The following is a 16466-nucleotide window of genomic DNA, read 5'->3' as shown; positions in this document are numbered from 1 at the left end:
GACGAGGAGCAGGATTGATGGAAATGCCTCATGGGCATATGAGATTGTGGGGATAGGCATTCACACAAAGGATGCTTTCTTACATGTGCCCAGGGCTTTCTCTTATCTCTGAACATGAACCCATAGTGAAATAGAAATGTTCCTGTATTAATAGTGCATTGGAGATAACCCTCATCTGAAAAATACAGTAATACTGCACAACTGGGAACCCTTTCAGAGCAGGGAATTGGACTGGCAATTTCATAGTGTGTTGGTAATGAAACATTTTGGTTCTGTATAAGCAAATGGGCAAGGTTAATGGACACATTACTCTGGCTGTCATTGTCCCAGCAGTAACCAATTTAGAGGCTTTATATTTTCTGCTGTCCCAGTAAGGGAAAGAAAAGTAGAAAATTAAAAATAGAAATCCCAGAGTGATTTAAAGTGCAAAGAGTGAATAAGCTTGTAGTACTCCAGTATAATTTTAAAACCCCTCTTTTCCTTATAATCTGTACTTTAATTTATGTATTACATTGCAAATTCTGCCAATGTCTGTCCTGCTCCAAAAGCTTACCTCCATACAGAAGGATTTATTCTGGCTGTAACACATGAACATGAGCCTCCAGGCCTGGATCTCTCTAGCTGTTGTTTGTATTGATGGTTCCTGTTTGTATTTCCCTTCACCTCATGCTGTTGACTTGCAGAACCATTAGAAATGATCTGTGGCTTTGGCCTTCAAGGGAGGTGGTTAAAAAATATCTTCTGGTGCCTCTGTATAGATCATAATTGGGTTTTTTTCATAGCTCTTTCAACAGCTGTGGACAGATATCAGGCCCTCATGAGCTGGTTTTTCTCAAGTAGGTGCCCTGCACAACAGCACAGCACTGGGTTTTCTTTTCCAGAATTAACTGTCCCACACTCCTGGTTTCATTGAGGTTACTTTTTTATTGTTGAACCTCCTGTCAAGATTAATGCTGTTTCTGAAGCAGGTGTCCAGCCTAATGAGGACTCGTTTACTTGATTTGCAGACATCCTGGTTGATGGCAAGGTCTGTGACTGCGACGTCGTGGTGACCTGCCAAGTGGGGGACCCTGTCCCCTTGCAGGTGAAGTTGACCAACTGGAGCAAGCACAGCGTGGGGCCCTTTGCTCTGACCATGATGCCCTACCAGGATTACCAGAACGGGGTGCACAACTATGAACTGCAGGATGCCATCACCTTCGTGGGCTCCAACACCTTCTACATCGACACCGTGAGTTGTTTGATCACAAGTATCAGGATTTTGAATGATGTGCATTTGAAAGGGGCTTCATTACTCTATGGTGCATTTTAAAGCAGATTAATTTTTGGAAAGCCCCATGATTATGGCAGCTATTGCTAACAGTGCCTCTGTGTTCATCTGGAATGGTCTCTCAGAAATGGTTTAAGACTGCAATTTCCTACCATGTAAACCACTGGTAAATTATCAGAGGCAGCAATTTCTGGTCACTCCAGATCTGGCTGAATGTGAACAGGTTACCCTAGATTGAATGTTCAATACCATATTGCCAGTCCTTTGAGTCTCCCAGCGCAGCCTGCAGTAATAGATTTTAAATAACTTTTTTTTTTTCCTTAGTCCATATGAAACATTCCCCAGGCTGAGCCAAGGATTTCAGCAAATCAGTTTTAGTCAGGTCCTGAGGAAACAAAACAGACTGCAAAAAGAAAATGCTAAGCATTAATGGCCAATCTGATGAGCTGGTTCATTTCCTGGATGCTTAGCATACTGTTATAAAACCATAAAGAAATGCATAAAATGAGGCAAAAAAAAAGTGCCCCTTTTTAAAACAATTGAGATTATGATTTTTCTCTCAATTTCTCTAGAAAATTCAAGTCTAGGAGCTTTTCACTTCTAAGGCAAGACACTGAAAATACAGATAACACTACTCTCTCCCACATCCTTCCCTCCCAAAAATACAACAACAATATACCTGGAATGAAAATTCACAGGCAATGCTGCATATGGAATGAGCAGCATTTCTGGTAACTCATGAAATAAACATGAAGAATGGGGTGAGTGTTTGAGAAGTGCTTAGAACCTTTGTTTAGGTCAGCTCTTCAGATTGGTAATAAAATGTACCTGTCAAAATTAAATATATAAGTGAACCTTAGTTAGAAAGAAATTAAAGGTTAATCATAGAGATAGTCACCATGCATATTTTTCAATTACACATCACAGAAGAAAATATTTCTAAAAGCTAATGAGCATGAAATATACCATCAGCTTGATTTTTAATGGGGGCTAACTGCATTCTTGTGGCTGAATAATTTAAATATGCCAACAGAAATCATCCAGGGATGGCTTTCTTTGACTCTGGTTCTGACAATGTGGAGTTTTTAATCAGAGTGGTGGTGTTTGGATGCCCAGCTGCCAAAGGGCCTGACCCTCCAGGCTAATGAGGGAAAAGGGAGATGTCAGTGTGATGTATTCTCACCTTCTGATTGAGTCTCCTGTGGGGCAAAAAGACAGGAGGTCACATCTCTGGTGCCTGCCCAGGCAGCCTTCTCATACGTTACGGTCCCTGCCTTTGCCCCATTGCTCAGTATTTTGACATTTCTCCTGTAAACACAATCCCCAAGAAGGTAAAAATAGAATTGTTTTCTACTGCTTGTCCTCCTTTCCATACAAAAAGGTGAAATGAACAAAATGTCGACTCTCAGGCAAGAAGTGTTACATTTCACTGTGTGTAGTGTTGACACTACACAGGCTCCTAGGGAAAGAAAGTGCTTGGTCATGTTCTTCGGGGCGTTGAGCCCTGATTGTGGAAGAAAATCCTTTATGTCTGCCAAAGGCCCTTTTTTCCCTCATAGTAAGTAATTTAGGAATAGAAAATAGATTTCAGAAAGTTCCACCTGTTTGGGGGGGGATGAGGGGAAGCCCTGGTTTGTGCATTTGATGCTTTGGGGAAGAACCACCGTGCTCAGAATTGTGCTTGTGCTCTGAGTTTGGCCAAAAGTCAGATAGGAGCTGGTTAAAAAACCAGAGAAGCTCATGGTGGGTAAGATGAAACACAACCAGAGTTTCTCTTTTTTATAAACAAAAATTGAGATACTGGACCAGATTCCCTACTGGTTTTCAACTCAGCGCTGTTGTATGGAAGCTGTTAAAAAAGTCCCCATCATTTTTTAACCTGGGGTCATGGGCACTTGACTATTTTTCTTGTTTAGTGGACGTGGCTTGAGGTGCTGCCCTTTCCCAGCTGCTTGTGAAAGATGCTCCCCTCTCCCCCAGCAGGCCCATCAGGACAGACACTGCAAGCACTTGTTTTTGTGCAAAGTTGTCCAGTTTAGCAAAAATGGCATTGGTCAGCAGTTTAAGTTAATTGGGCTGACTTCACACTGACACTGGCATAGGGATGCTGACATGATTTATTGCAGGGCTGAGCTGGGTGGGAGGAAGGATGGAGAATCAAGTCTGGTTTGGTGTATCACTGGTGCGTGGTCAAGAACGAGTGGGAGCATCAGGTATTACAGCAAGGGCAGATACTCCTCACACCCCGAGAATTCACTCTGTTGTCATGCAGAAACTTCATTATTGGTACAAAAAAACCTCAACAGATCCCTCTGCCTTCCTAAATGTTAGTTTCATATTAAATCTTATGCTCAAAAATTCGCTGTTATTTTTGATTCCAGACTAAAAAGTCTCAAAGCAGTTTCTGCTGCTACCTGGAAGACAGGGGACATATACAGGAATTTTCAGGATGCACATGCTACTTTGCAGCATGAATATAAATTGTTGAAAGGGTAAAAGTCACACAATTTTGTATTTCCCTTTCTTGTGGCTTGAAGTCCAAATTAGAAGATTTATCTTGGAAGTAATGTAATGATGCTTATTCACCTCTTTGTGCTTTTACCTCAGTTCGATGCAGCAGCCTGGGTTTGTGTCACAAAGTCTGTGGTGGATATGCACTTCAAAAAGCAAAGTCTTTTCTGGAAAATTTTGAAGGATATTGAGTTATTTCCATGCATTTTAAATTAAGTAAATCTGCATTTTTAAGCACAACTTCTAATTTGGCTAACCTTACTTTTCTCTGTATTTGACAGAAAAAGTGACTTTCTCCATTATGACTTAAATATTTGACATTTTTTATTCAGTGGGTGATTTTGAAACATGAGTTAACATGGTGGAACTTACCCATTAAAATACAGTGGATTTATTTATTTTTTTATCTTGCTTCACAACATAAAGTTTATCTTTAGCCCTATTATTAAATTTTCTTAGTTCTTATCTCTGTTTTTTTGTTGAATAATTAGTTGGTCAGACAGAGTTGCTTTTTTGCCAAATTAAAACCTAAAATATTGCCTTCTGTGGAGAATCCTGTAACTCTCAGCAATCCATCCTCTCTTGTTGTCCCTGCTTGTGCCATTACTTATCCTCAAGCAGGATTTTTTCCTGTGTGTGTTATCATGCACAGGCTCAAGTGACTGGTAGTGGGAGATGAGGAGAAATTCATTAGTAGATGGTCATTTTGAATCAGCTCAGAAGCCATGGTGAACATTTGCTCACTTCTGGCAGGTCCTCTGTGGCCCATCTGGAACAAATTATTTTTCTTGGCACTGTTTTATTCACACTGTAAACTCTTTGGGGCAGCGAGCAGTAGCTGGCACCAGCCCTAATCTCCAACTGAGCTCCCTAAGTACTACAGCAGTATAAATAAGTAGTAATTAGTTCTAAGCAATCGCAGTCCCACATGGTAGCCTAAATCAGGGAAGGATTAGGATGCAGCTAGAAAGTTAATTTTTCTTCTATCTTGGTGGAACAAAGGAGTAATGTGGACTTTTTTCCTTGATTTTCTTTCATTATTTTCTGAGGTACAGGCTGCTTCTCTTTGTTTCCATGAATGGTGGAATTTAATAAAACCTGTTTTAACTCTGCCCTGACTCAGGAATGTCAGCATCTTGATGAATGATTCAGCACACATACAAGCACAGATCTGGGCAGTGGCACCACCAGAGCTGTGTGCTGCTGGACTGGAGGACAACATGAATTTGGTCTGGGTCAGGCACGAGTCATGTTCCTCATAGCTGAGCTGGATCAGGCACTGCAGGCTGTGGGGTGGTGTGTCCTGCCAGCTCTGGAGGTGACCACCTGAACAGGCCACTCTGAGTGGCTGAGCAAGTCATCAGAGCTTATGCAGTTTAGGGAACATATTGCCTCATTCTGCATTTGATCAGGTGAGTCCCTGTGTTGAACAGCTGGCTTAGATGTGGACATCCACTTTACAGACATTTGGGTGGATTCAGTTCCAGACTGAGACACCTGAATGAGGAGGTATTACCAGGGGTGCTGGCCCACTAAGCTCCCCTGAGTCCATGGAGGTGTGGTCAGCAGCAGGTAGAACCTGGCTCATTAACACAGGGCTGAGATTCAGTTGCCTAAAAGTAGGTGTTTGCCATCACACAGGTTCTGTGGATATCCTACCAGCCACCAGATGCTGCCAGAAATCCTGTAAGACATCCTGGGCATCTTCCCAGTCCTGTGCAGGTGTCTCAGTGCCTTAGGCCATCACATTACCTGTGTTTAGGCAACTCTATTCTGGCTCTGCAGGCTGCCGAGGGAGACCATTCTGTGCCTGCTCCACTGTCTCATTGACTGGGTATCCTCCTTTTGTAGTAGGAGTTTGGATACCTTGGACTCCTAAATGTAGGTTTAACCTCAAAATTAGTCCTGTGCCTGGTGTAGCAGCTGGGCTGGATGTGACCCGCTACTGCTGCAGCTGAATGTCTGATCTTTTGGGAATCTTTGTAGGCAGCCCCACTGGAGGCACAGCTTTACATTCCAAAGTTGGTTCCTATTTTGAAGGAAACGTCTTGTAACTTCTGCAGAGCCACTTGCACTTGAGCAAGGCGAAGGTTTCAAGCTCATTTTGCTTCCCTGTTTCTTCTCCAAACCACAAGTGTTGATACAGTGGTGGTGGCACAACAGATGTGGGTAGAGCCCAAACCATGAATGTGATGTCTGGTGTTGATGCTGATGAGCCTGAAGCCACCTTCCTGCTTGCCAAGGGCTCTGAGCTGTGCTGTTACAGACATTCCTTCATGGTGTAGTGAGATTAGGAAAAATGGACCAGGAGCCTGGAACAGCTAAGGGTGCAGAGGAGGCTTCATTTGCTGTTTGCCTGCACCCACTGCTGGCATGAGTGCCTGCCTCTGCCCTCCTCTGGATGAAAGTCCACATCAGTTCCAGTGAGGCAGAAATTAGGCAGGCAGCCCTGGGAGAAGGGGAAGGGAGCAAGGGGGGACATGGCTGGATGTTGTTCTGCGTGTCCAGACGCAGTGCCAGAGGGCAGGAACTTGTACCCAGCAAGGAGGGGAGGTGCCAAGGACGGGGTCAGGGGAACAGCTGTGGCTGCTCTGATCCTTCACGTGGATGACACGATGCTGATACAAGTTTGCTGTAGGTCAGCAGAAGTGCTCAGCACCAAAACCAAAGAGACCCTGGGCTCTCCAGCTCTGAGGATTTGGTTGCTTGTGAAAAGACAGACCCTTGTGCAGGAGCTGCAATTTAGAGTCATAGAAGCACAGAATGGTTTGGGTTGGAAGGGAACTTAAAGCTCATCTCATTCCAGCCCCCCTGCCATGGGCAGGGACATCTTCCCCTATCCCAGGTTTCTCCAAGCCCCACCCATTCTGGCCTTGAACACTTCCAGGGATGGGGAAGATTCATAGATTCCCTGGGCAGCCTGTGCCAGGGCCTCACCACCCTCACAGTAAAGAATTTTTTCCATATATGTATCCTAAATTTCCCCTCTTTAATTTGATCCCCTTATTCTTTGTCCTATCACTACAGATCCTGATGGAGAGTCTTTTCCAGCTTCCCTGTAGCTCCTTCAAATACTGGAAGGTGCTGTGGGGCCTCCACTCAACCTTCTCTTCTTCAGGCTGAGCAACCCCAACTTTCTCAGCCTGTCTTCATAGAAAAGCTGCTGCAGTACCTTTAGCAACTTTGTGGCCCCTCTCTGGACTTCTTCCAGTTTAGGGAGGTCCAACAAAGCAGACTGATAGCCCAGGGAACTATACAGGATGCATGTCTCCTGGCTAAAGAACCCAGCAGTGAAAGTCCAAAAAACAGCTAGAACAGGAGAAAATGGAAACAGCTCATTCCCTTCACTTCTGAAAGCTACAGACAACCTGCCTCATGGAAGGTGGTGGCTGGAATTTTTCAGCTCTCTGAAATATTTTTGAGTTCCCTGCACCCCTGAAATCTTCTGTTGATCATTTGCCTTCCCCCTCCTCCCCACCATGACCTTCCCATCATCCCTGTTCTGGGCTTCCCAAGCAGTGGCAAGTTGTCCTTCAGCAAAGGGTGTCCATAAGCATATCCCAGTTCACACCCCATTGTTCATGTCCCAGTTTACCATATCATGAATTTTTTTTGTAGTGGGGAACAGCCCTGATCACCTGTCTCAAAGCCTCAGCCTTTATTGGGATTTTTCTGCTCGGATGAAGCTGCCTTTTCACAATTTTTGGAAAAAATCCATCCAGTGGAGTGGCTTTGTGTTGATGTGGTGTTTTGCATTTGCTGTAACTTTAACTTAGTTCTAGGCATCCTGAAACTGGATTTAACAACTTGTGGAAGCAGATACTAATTCAAACATTATCACATGCTGAACAGTGGTGGGAGTGTTAAAGTTAGAAATTACTGAAATGTCTTGCTGAAATGATGGACTGAGATATATTATTTGTTGTGAAGATATGGATTGTGGATGGATTTGTGATGAAGGAAGATACATAAATGTAGAAGCAGTGTGAACTCTGTATATTTAATTTGGACAAGTAAAATCAGGATGGCTACTGTTTCTGGGAAGTTTCTTGCTAAACTTCATTATTTCAATGATAGTCACCTAAGTTCCTGATTAGAATTTGCAGTCAGATTATGTCTCAGTCATAAGTGAGAATGAACTTACTTATTGCTAATCTGTTAAATGGTGTTTAAAACATGTATTTAACATTAATTTGGAGATGTGATTTAAAACTTTAATAGAGATGTTGGTAAATACAGTCCAAGGAGAGATTTAGGGTGATCTCTACCTTAAACAAATTGTGTTTTGGAATCAGTGACTCCTAAAGGTTCATATTCTGTTTTGAGCTGTGGCACAGGTTTACTGCATGAGTGAATAACAGGATTAATTTTTAAAGTAACGTTTTTACTAGAATAGGGACAAGATGTTTACTCCTTTTTGTATGAAAGCATTATTAAGATGTGAATCTGGAGTACTCTGAGATCCTTTGAAGGAGCTAATGAATTGCAAACTGCAATTAATTGACTTTGCTGATGGTTTATTTGTACTGATTTTTGTATTCTCTTTGCCAGGTAAAGCCAACCAAAGACTCTGTGTACTTTGGAGCACTTCTCTTCCTCTACACAGGCGATTTCTACCTGAATATCAAATTCCATGAAGACAACTGCAGCAGGGAGCTGCCTCTGTCCTGGCTCTGCCTTCCCAGTGTCCACATCCGTGCCACAGAGCCTGTGGCCCCAACTAAGCTGTAAATGCACTGTGTGCTACTTGATTGCCCACAGCACACAGCAATGCTTGGCACATCCTCTGCTTGACCCCAGCTCGTTTCTGTCCAACCCCAGGACACAGTCTCTGCTTTGGAGGAACAGCTGAACACTTTCTGAATTGGCTGGTAGTCATTTGGACAGCTGCTTTATCTAATTTCAGAGGGGGACAGAGAGAGAGATTATAACTATGGTGAAGTTTTCCTCTGTTTCCAGAAAACTATATGCATTATACTTCAATGTACTCCATTGATATCAGTGGTTTGAAAGAGTCTTGAGGGATGAATTTTGCAATGTGTTTGAAGGTCTTAAATCCTGTTTGAATAATCCTGTTTGATCATTTTTCAATAAGATTTGTGTATCTGTATGAAATTCCTCCTGATTTATGCTGGACCCATGGCTTGTTCCCTTGGGATATAGATGTCTGCTAGATTTGTTCACTGGCTTGCTCTTGTTTATTTTGTTTGCTGAGAATTTGGTGTCTTTGGTAGCAAATAGCAGTAGTGGTGCTTTTTAGTGTGTTACTGAAAGTAAGAATAGCCTCCAGTTATTCTCTCCCTCCCCTGAGCCCAGTGCCACTTGCTCCTGGTAAAGTCACTGCCTTTAGTTTGGCAGATCTATGAACTAGAAAGGAGAGAGGGTGAGGAAGAGCAGAAGAGTTTTGTCCTTGAGAGAATAAATAAGCCAACTTTTGGGCTGCCTAAGGCTTGGCTGTGAATTTAGGCTTTCACAGTTCTGTTTTACACAGTCATAGTCACTTGAAACATTTGCAGATTCTTAAAGATCCACCAGAATTAATGAGATGATCATTAATATAACTTTTTGTGAGTTTTTGCAAACTCTTCTTATCAGATTTTTCATACAAATATACTGCTTTTTAAATGTGTCTGTTTTTTTCCTTTTTTTTTTTTTTTTTTTTTCCCTAAAGTTTGGGTTTTTTTTTTTAAGTTTAATTCTTAGCCAGTTAAGGCCATGGAATTCCTGAATGTGAAAGTAGTTGTTGAATGTACTGATAATTTAGCCTATTTTTCAGAATAATGTTTTTGTATAGTGAGACATGTTTTTACCCCATGTAAAGCAGGGAGATGTCTTAGCTGTATGATTAATACATTATTTCGTGGACCATATGTTTAAAACCTATCTCAGTCTTTTCTTAAATACATAGTTAAATTTGGTGGTAGTATGCTTTGGGGGTGGACACACCAAGATGTGGCAGGGACACTCCAGTTAGCTCTACATGATTTAAATCTACTTGCACAACCTCTTTGCAGATTCTTTGTTTCTTTAGAATTCATGCAAACATGGGCCCCACTGAATGCCTGGCCTAACCCTTCCTGCTCAGTTCTGGCTCTCTGCATCATGCCCAGGGGTACTTTTAGACGTGACTGGTGTTTTCCACAGGAAAGGCAGTGCTCCAAACCCCATTCATTGCATGCTTGCAAGTGACTGTTCGTCCTAAATATATTCCCAACTGGAGATAACTATGGCTGTAGCATGGTAGCTGAATTTCCAGTGTATGCAGGGTATTATCTCTAAAAACCTGTGTTGTGGCAGTGTTATCTATGTCTGTGCTTGAGCTGTGGCTCTGGACTCAGCCTTGAAAGTGGAAATTTTCAGTCTTGACCTGATGAAAATCTGAGCCCTGTTGAAGATTTATTTGCAATGATTCACTGCTCTGTCAGTGAGGTCCAGTAGCAAAACTGTTCCTTAGACTGGCACTGGCTCTGGGCCTGAGACACCCCTGGAAAGAGGGTCCCACAGCTGAGTTGGGCCTGTTTTTCTGTGTTGGTGGAGCTTGGCTGACCAGATTGGGCCATGAGGCTGAATTCTCTGTCACTGGATAGGCAACACACAGAAAAATACGATCCAAGGAGAGCAGGAACTGAAACCAGTACATCTTCCCTGTAAAAGCTTGGTTTTGACATGAGTGTCTGTACCATGTTGCACAACACTGTTGCAGTAAAATCCAAATTGGGTTTTATTCAGTGCTCCCAGAAGATAATCTGCAGATTCTAGGAATACAACTAAGACTTTATAAGGACCACATTGAAATAAAAATATCATAAAGTAGATGCTGTTGCAGACAGGATACTTCAATTTATCCAGCAAAGGGACTGTTCTCTTATTATTTTTTGACAGTGTTCTTTGAGAAGAGAGGGTCTTGTTCTGTGGAGCCTGTCCTGGGATGCAACATTCCTGTGCCTTTTACTTATAAAGGATTCTTATCTACAGCCTGCTGAAGCTGTTGGAATGGGAAGGGGTTTTATTATAACAAAAGCTGGCTGCATATTTTCTAGGTATCCAATATGCCATTATCAATCTGCCACATGTGTGCATAAATGTAAGATCTTAAGTGTGAGCTGACTCTTAAAGGTCTATCTGTTCATTATATAGCAGACTACTCTGTCTCTTGTCAACTTGGACACTTAGTTGCTTTTGGCATTTATGATATCTTCCCCAGTTTTCTCAGACTTCTACTTGTCTTGGTGAGGGAGATGAAACACAAGAAGTTCTTCTTTCTGGGGATCACTTTTAACTTGTCCAGAAGGAAGATATTTAAGGGTTAGTGTAGTTTGGAGAAAGGTCGAGGGAAAGGTGCTTAAAATCACTGGGGTTGCTGTCAGGATTGGTCCTTGTACTGCTTGAAAGAAGGATGATACTTTTCTTATCTGCTTTCCTTTCTTGGTACTGAAAACTTTTTCTTTCTCTGAAACACCCAGAAATTATTTTGAACATGATGAGCTAAAGTGTTCATTGTAAATCTCATACGAACCAGTGGTTCCAATAAATTATTCCTAATTTAAATGGCCATTGCTGAGAGCAGATGTTGATCCCATATATGAATGCACTGGAGAAGCATAAGTTATGTAACTTTAACTGAATAAATACTTGTGGCTTGTTATTTATACCTCTGCCAGTCTCTTTAGTCTGTAGCTCTTGGTTGTGTTGTGTGGTTTTGCTGATAATAATGCATATCTCTTGATTCTGTATTGTGTCTCTGAAACAATGTGGTGGACCCTGGAACTGAAATTTCAACTCCATTCAAACTTTCTCTTCCTAGATGGACACAGAAATGGTGAACCCTGTCTGCTCCATAGTGTGGCTCCTGTGTCAGTGCCTATTCACTGTCCACTGAGGAGAGGAAGAGGCACTCACACGAAAGGCAGCAAATGGCCAGAAGTTGTGTCCAGGGAGGTTTAGCTTGGATATTAGGTAAAGATTCTTCACTCAGAGGGTGACTGGGTGCTGGAACACACTCCCCAGGGAAGGGGTCACAGCCCAGAGCCTGACAGAGCTCAAGAAGTGTTTGGACAATGCTCTCAGACACATGGTGGGACTCTTGGGGATGGCCCTGTGAAGGGGTGGGAGTCGGATTTACTGATTCTTGTGGATCCCTTCCAACTTGGCTTAATCTGTGACTCTGTGAAATGCCTCAGTGTCCCAATACTGATGTTGGGGGTGGTGAGGCCCTGGCACAGGTTGCCCAGATGGCTGCCCCAACCCTGGAAACATTCAAGGCTGGGTTGGAGAGGGCTCTGAACAACCTGATCCAGCTGAGGATATCCCTGCTCATTGCTGGAGGACTGGAACTAGACCTGTAAATGTTCCTTGCAAACCCAAAGCATTCTATGATTCTATCACCCTTTCCATCCTTTAAGAAACAGCTCAAAGGCTGCAAGGACCATCTTGGAAGACTGACTGCAAGCACTTAAAAACTACCTGATGTCCAGCCTCGTCTGAGCTCCTTCTGTCAGTCCTGGGGGTCCTGTGTTTGGATTCCCAATCTGGAAGCTCTTAAGGTTTCCTTAATGAGGGCCAGCTGCACCCTCCCTTCCTTGAGTCCTCTGGCTCCCTTACTGGGTGTGGGCACTTTGTCCTGGAGTGGGGTTGTGCATCCATCCTGCTTCACTGCACACCCAGTTCTGGCTGCCAGCTCCTGGGATGGAACCAAGCCTTCTGCAGCTCTGGGCTTGCAGCTCAGCTGTGTGGGCACAGGGGGGATTTGAAGGCTTTCCTACAGGTAGCTGCTTTACAGAACTTTTCAAGCACCCGTGTTCTTTTCTTAATACAGAAGACACAAAGATCTGAGCAAAATTTTTGTGTCAAGTGTTCCATGATACCTGTTTCCTTCTGGGGTTAGGTCAGGGTTCTTGGGTTGTTCAGCATCTTTTTAGCTCTCAGCTTCTCAACTTGCTCTTTCTCGGCTCATCCTTCCCACTGACTTCCACTCACTGCACTTTTCTGCTTTTCTTTGTTTGGTCCCAACAGAAAGGATCAACTTGTCCCTTTCTTTTTTTCCTTCCTCTGCATCTCTCTTAGAGCCCTTCTAACACTTTGTTCATGTTGGGGAAAAAATTACTTCAAACCCAATTTCAGGTACTAAACTGGAGATTGATGCTCTCCTTAAAGCATCTTGAGCTATTTCAGTTGAACAGGATCTTGTCTGTTTTGTTACAATCTGATGTTTCTTGTTGGAAGATACTTTAGACCACTGCATTCACGATGCATCAATTCCATAACACCAGTGGGTTTTGTGTGTAGGTGACATGCCATTTAACATACATTGCTCACTTCCTGTCCCTGTGTTCCTGACTCAGCAGATATCCAAGCACATACCTAATGTTAAACACATCAATAAAAACACATTAATAACACATTAATAGGCCCTCTTTTGACAGCTAATTCAGTCACACACTCCCTGGGAAATTTGCTAACCCTGTGCCCAGATGTGCAATCTTCATCTGAACCTGCAAATTTGACATGCCAACACATGCCATTGTGTTGCATGGGCCATAACCACTGGCTCCCTGAAACCCTGGCAGAGGACATCTCACCAAAATCTGGCACTGCATTTGTACAAGTCTGGGAGTGCAGAAGGTCCTTCCAGGCCAATATGTGCTCAGTGTGTGGTTATACAAACCACAGAAATGCACCCTGGAGGTGTAAATCAGATGCACAGACTTGCCTGGAAAGCCACATTGTCCCCAGCACTGTGCACCAGGCAAAGCAGTGCTCAGCCACCTCCTGCTTGCAGCTGCTCTTCCAAGTGTTTCTCCTCCAAGGGCTGGTACCTGCACATCCTCCCAGCCTCTCCACCTTCACAGCCACAGGAAAACTCCTCAGGAGCTGCTCAGGAATCACTTGGTGTAAGGGAAGGCATGTGTTAACAATGAGGCAGCTCAGCACCCTTTCTGTGAAGGATCTTCTGCAGAGAAGAACTTGTTACAGCCCAGCATTCTTTGGTGCTGTGGCTGGAGAAGAGCAATTTCAGCCCCTCTTCAGCCTGGATTCAGCTTGAAAAAAAATAATGCAGTCACTGCCAGAGCGAAATCAGGCCAACTTTTGAAACAGTTAAACAATGAGCACCTTGTTAATGACTATGAGGATGTCAGCACTAATCTGTGTCAGAAATTGGGCCCTTCTGCTTTCCAGGGTCTGCCCATGTCCTTAAAAACTGGTCCAGGCCAGTGGCTAAAGTGATGCCATGGTCTGATTCAGGCATCTTCTTTCCAGCACTTTTCCCAACAGTTCACATCCAGAGCAGAGATGCCATTCCCTCCCCATTCCTTTGCCTGATTCACCTCTTTGTGTGGCCACACAAGGCTGAACCTATGCAATGGGTTTGGGTTGAAAAGGGCAAAGAAAAGGCAGGGGAGTGTTTTCCTTTAGTGTGTGCACATGTGAGTGAGTTGCTGATATGAAGCTGCAGCATCACACGAGCCTGTGAGGTTGCAGCATCCCAGACCAGAATTTTTGGGGCAGAACAGGGGTAAATGAGCAGTGGGAGGAAGGGAGGGAAAAAAATGCAGAGGGAAATGGTTCAAGGCTACAAAGAGAGACACCTCTACAAGCTGCCCGAAGTTAACTGAGATGAATCAAGGTGAAACAGGTTATGTAACTGCCACAACATTAAAAATAGGTTATGCTGTATATTAAGATTTCATTTATAAATTGTTTATAAAGCATTCATAAATGTTAGATGTGGTAAGCACGTTATGCACACAAATACTTTGTGTTCCAGCATTATCGATGGCCGTGTCTATGGCAGCTGCAGGTATTATAGATGGTTAAATCACAGCTCTGGAGACCAGCAGTTCAATAGCAATACACAATAAATGATTCATCAATCACCTCAACATGTATCAAGGAATTATATGCTCTTTCTAAATGGAACCTTAATATGAAGTGTGACCTTAGGAACTGTGAAACAGGGAACTTTTGTCCCTTTCATCTTTTTTGTTGTTCCTAAAAAAAACCCCAAACTGAACCAACAAAACACCAATTTCCCCACCCCCCACTCCCCCACCCCAAACTCTCAATTCACCAGTTTAATAATGATTGTTTTTCCTCGCCTCTGGCCTGAGACAGGCCACAGGCTCCTGAGAATTAAAAGGTTTTATGGAACACATACAATATTTGGGTGTGCTCGTGTCTGCTGCAAATGTGTTTAGTGTGTTTTGGGGGTATGGACTCCAGGGATGCAGAAGGATGTCACCCCAGGAGGATGTCACCTTGCCAGCCAGGGTGTCTGCAGATCCCTGGAGAAAGCACAAGTCCAAAGGTAATGTGAATGTAAATTAAGTAAAGAGAAGAACAGAACAGCCATGAAATAAGACTTGAACATGATAATTTATTAAAATGAACCCTACATCCAGCTCTGGCCATTTGCTTACACGGAAGATGTCACCAGATGAAGATGTCACCAGATGAAGATGTCACCAGAGAAGATGCTAGCATTGCAGACCCTCAGCACAAGGCAGGCCAGGTAAGAATTGTCCTTCCCTAGCGTGGCATCTTCAATAATCCTGGAGGAAGGCATAAAGCCTGCCCATCCCATCCCATCCCATCCCATCCCATCCCATCCCATCCCATTGATGCCATCCTATGCCATCTCTCATTCCTGTGCAGAGCTGAGTCTCACAAGACTCTTTCCACAAGTGGAAGAGAAAGAAGATGCTCCTGTCTTTCTACTCTTGGCTGAAGTCCTGGCCAGGGTTGTGCCTTCAGAAGCCTCTTCAGGAGGGCACTGGGACCTGCCCCAGCTCTGGAGTATTTGAATTGAGTATCAATATTAGCCACGTGCATGTGGTGCCAGAACAAAGCCCATGGATAATGTGCATTTAAATGTCACACAAAAATAAGACAAAATAGGTGCAAATGCTTTGGAATATTATTTTCAACACAAGTATTGGCTGAAACTACCAATATTTTCCCTTTTGTGTAGTTCTCCAAATGTTGCTGCTGTTGGTTTCAATATGAAATCGCATCCTCTAAAGCTTGTCCATGCCGGAGGCTCGGGGTCACACAAGCTCTGTTGAGAGAAACAACAGCAGGGATCAGTGATGTTCTTAACACAAACCTCTTTGTTAAAAAATATTGGATATGAACAGGAGCCACATGATCTGTGCTTCCCAAAAAATCCACAGGGCGAGGGGGTTCTGTAAAGAAACATCCATCCTGCATCAGAAAAGTTTCCAACCTGAAATGCCTGGTTTTTGCCAGTGGCTGTAAATAGAGGCCAGGGTGATAAATTGACATGGAAACATCCACTTATCTGACCAGAGCATTCAGATGAGATAAATCAGAACCACAGAATGATCTGGGTTGGAAGGAACCTTAAGGATCTCATTCCAACTCCCCTGCCATGGGCAGAGACACCTTTCACTAGCCCAGGTTGCTCAAAGCCCTCTCCAGCCTGGCCTTCAGCATTTCCAGGGATAAAGCATCCACAGCTTCTCTGAGCAACCTCTCCCAGGGCCTCACCATGCTCACAGTAAAGAATTTTTTCCTAATGAGCAATCTAAACCTATTTTCTGTCAGTTTAAAGCTATTCACCTTTGTCCTATAAATCCCCATGTCCTATCCCATCAAGCATGGATAAAGTTAGCAAATGTGTTTAAAAGTTTCAAAGGACCCAGGGACACATCTCTGAACCCCAACT

At 43.4% G+C, this 16466-nt stretch overlaps 1 protein-coding gene across 2 annotated transcripts in view; it reads left to right on the top strand.

Moving 5' to 3' along the window:
* The window catches only part of TRAPPC9 (trafficking protein particle complex subunit 9), a 449912-nt gene extending 438476 nt beyond the window's left edge, over positions 1–11436 (top strand). For both annotated transcript variants that reach the window (XM_053973133.1, XM_053973142.1), the window contains exons 22-23: positions 1008–1231; positions 8333–11436. In XM_053973133.1, the coding sequence (XP_053829108.1) occupies positions 1008–1231; positions 8333–8512 (404 nt within the window). In that variant the 3' untranslated portion in view covers positions 8513–11436. The remainder of the gene's footprint in view (positions 1–1007; positions 1232–8332) is intronic.
* The last annotated feature ends 5030 nt before the right edge of the window (positions 11437–16466 follow it).

This window comes from Vidua macroura, chromosome 1 (assembly GCF_024509145.1).
Source record: "Vidua macroura isolate BioBank_ID:100142 chromosome 1, ASM2450914v1, whole genome shotgun sequence".
In the NCBI taxonomy this organism is placed as follows: Eukaryota; Metazoa; Chordata; class Aves; order Passeriformes; family Viduidae; genus Vidua; species Vidua macroura.
The sequence above is the reverse complement of the archived record's forward strand: the minus strand, read 5'-3'. Positions and strand labels throughout refer to the sequence as shown.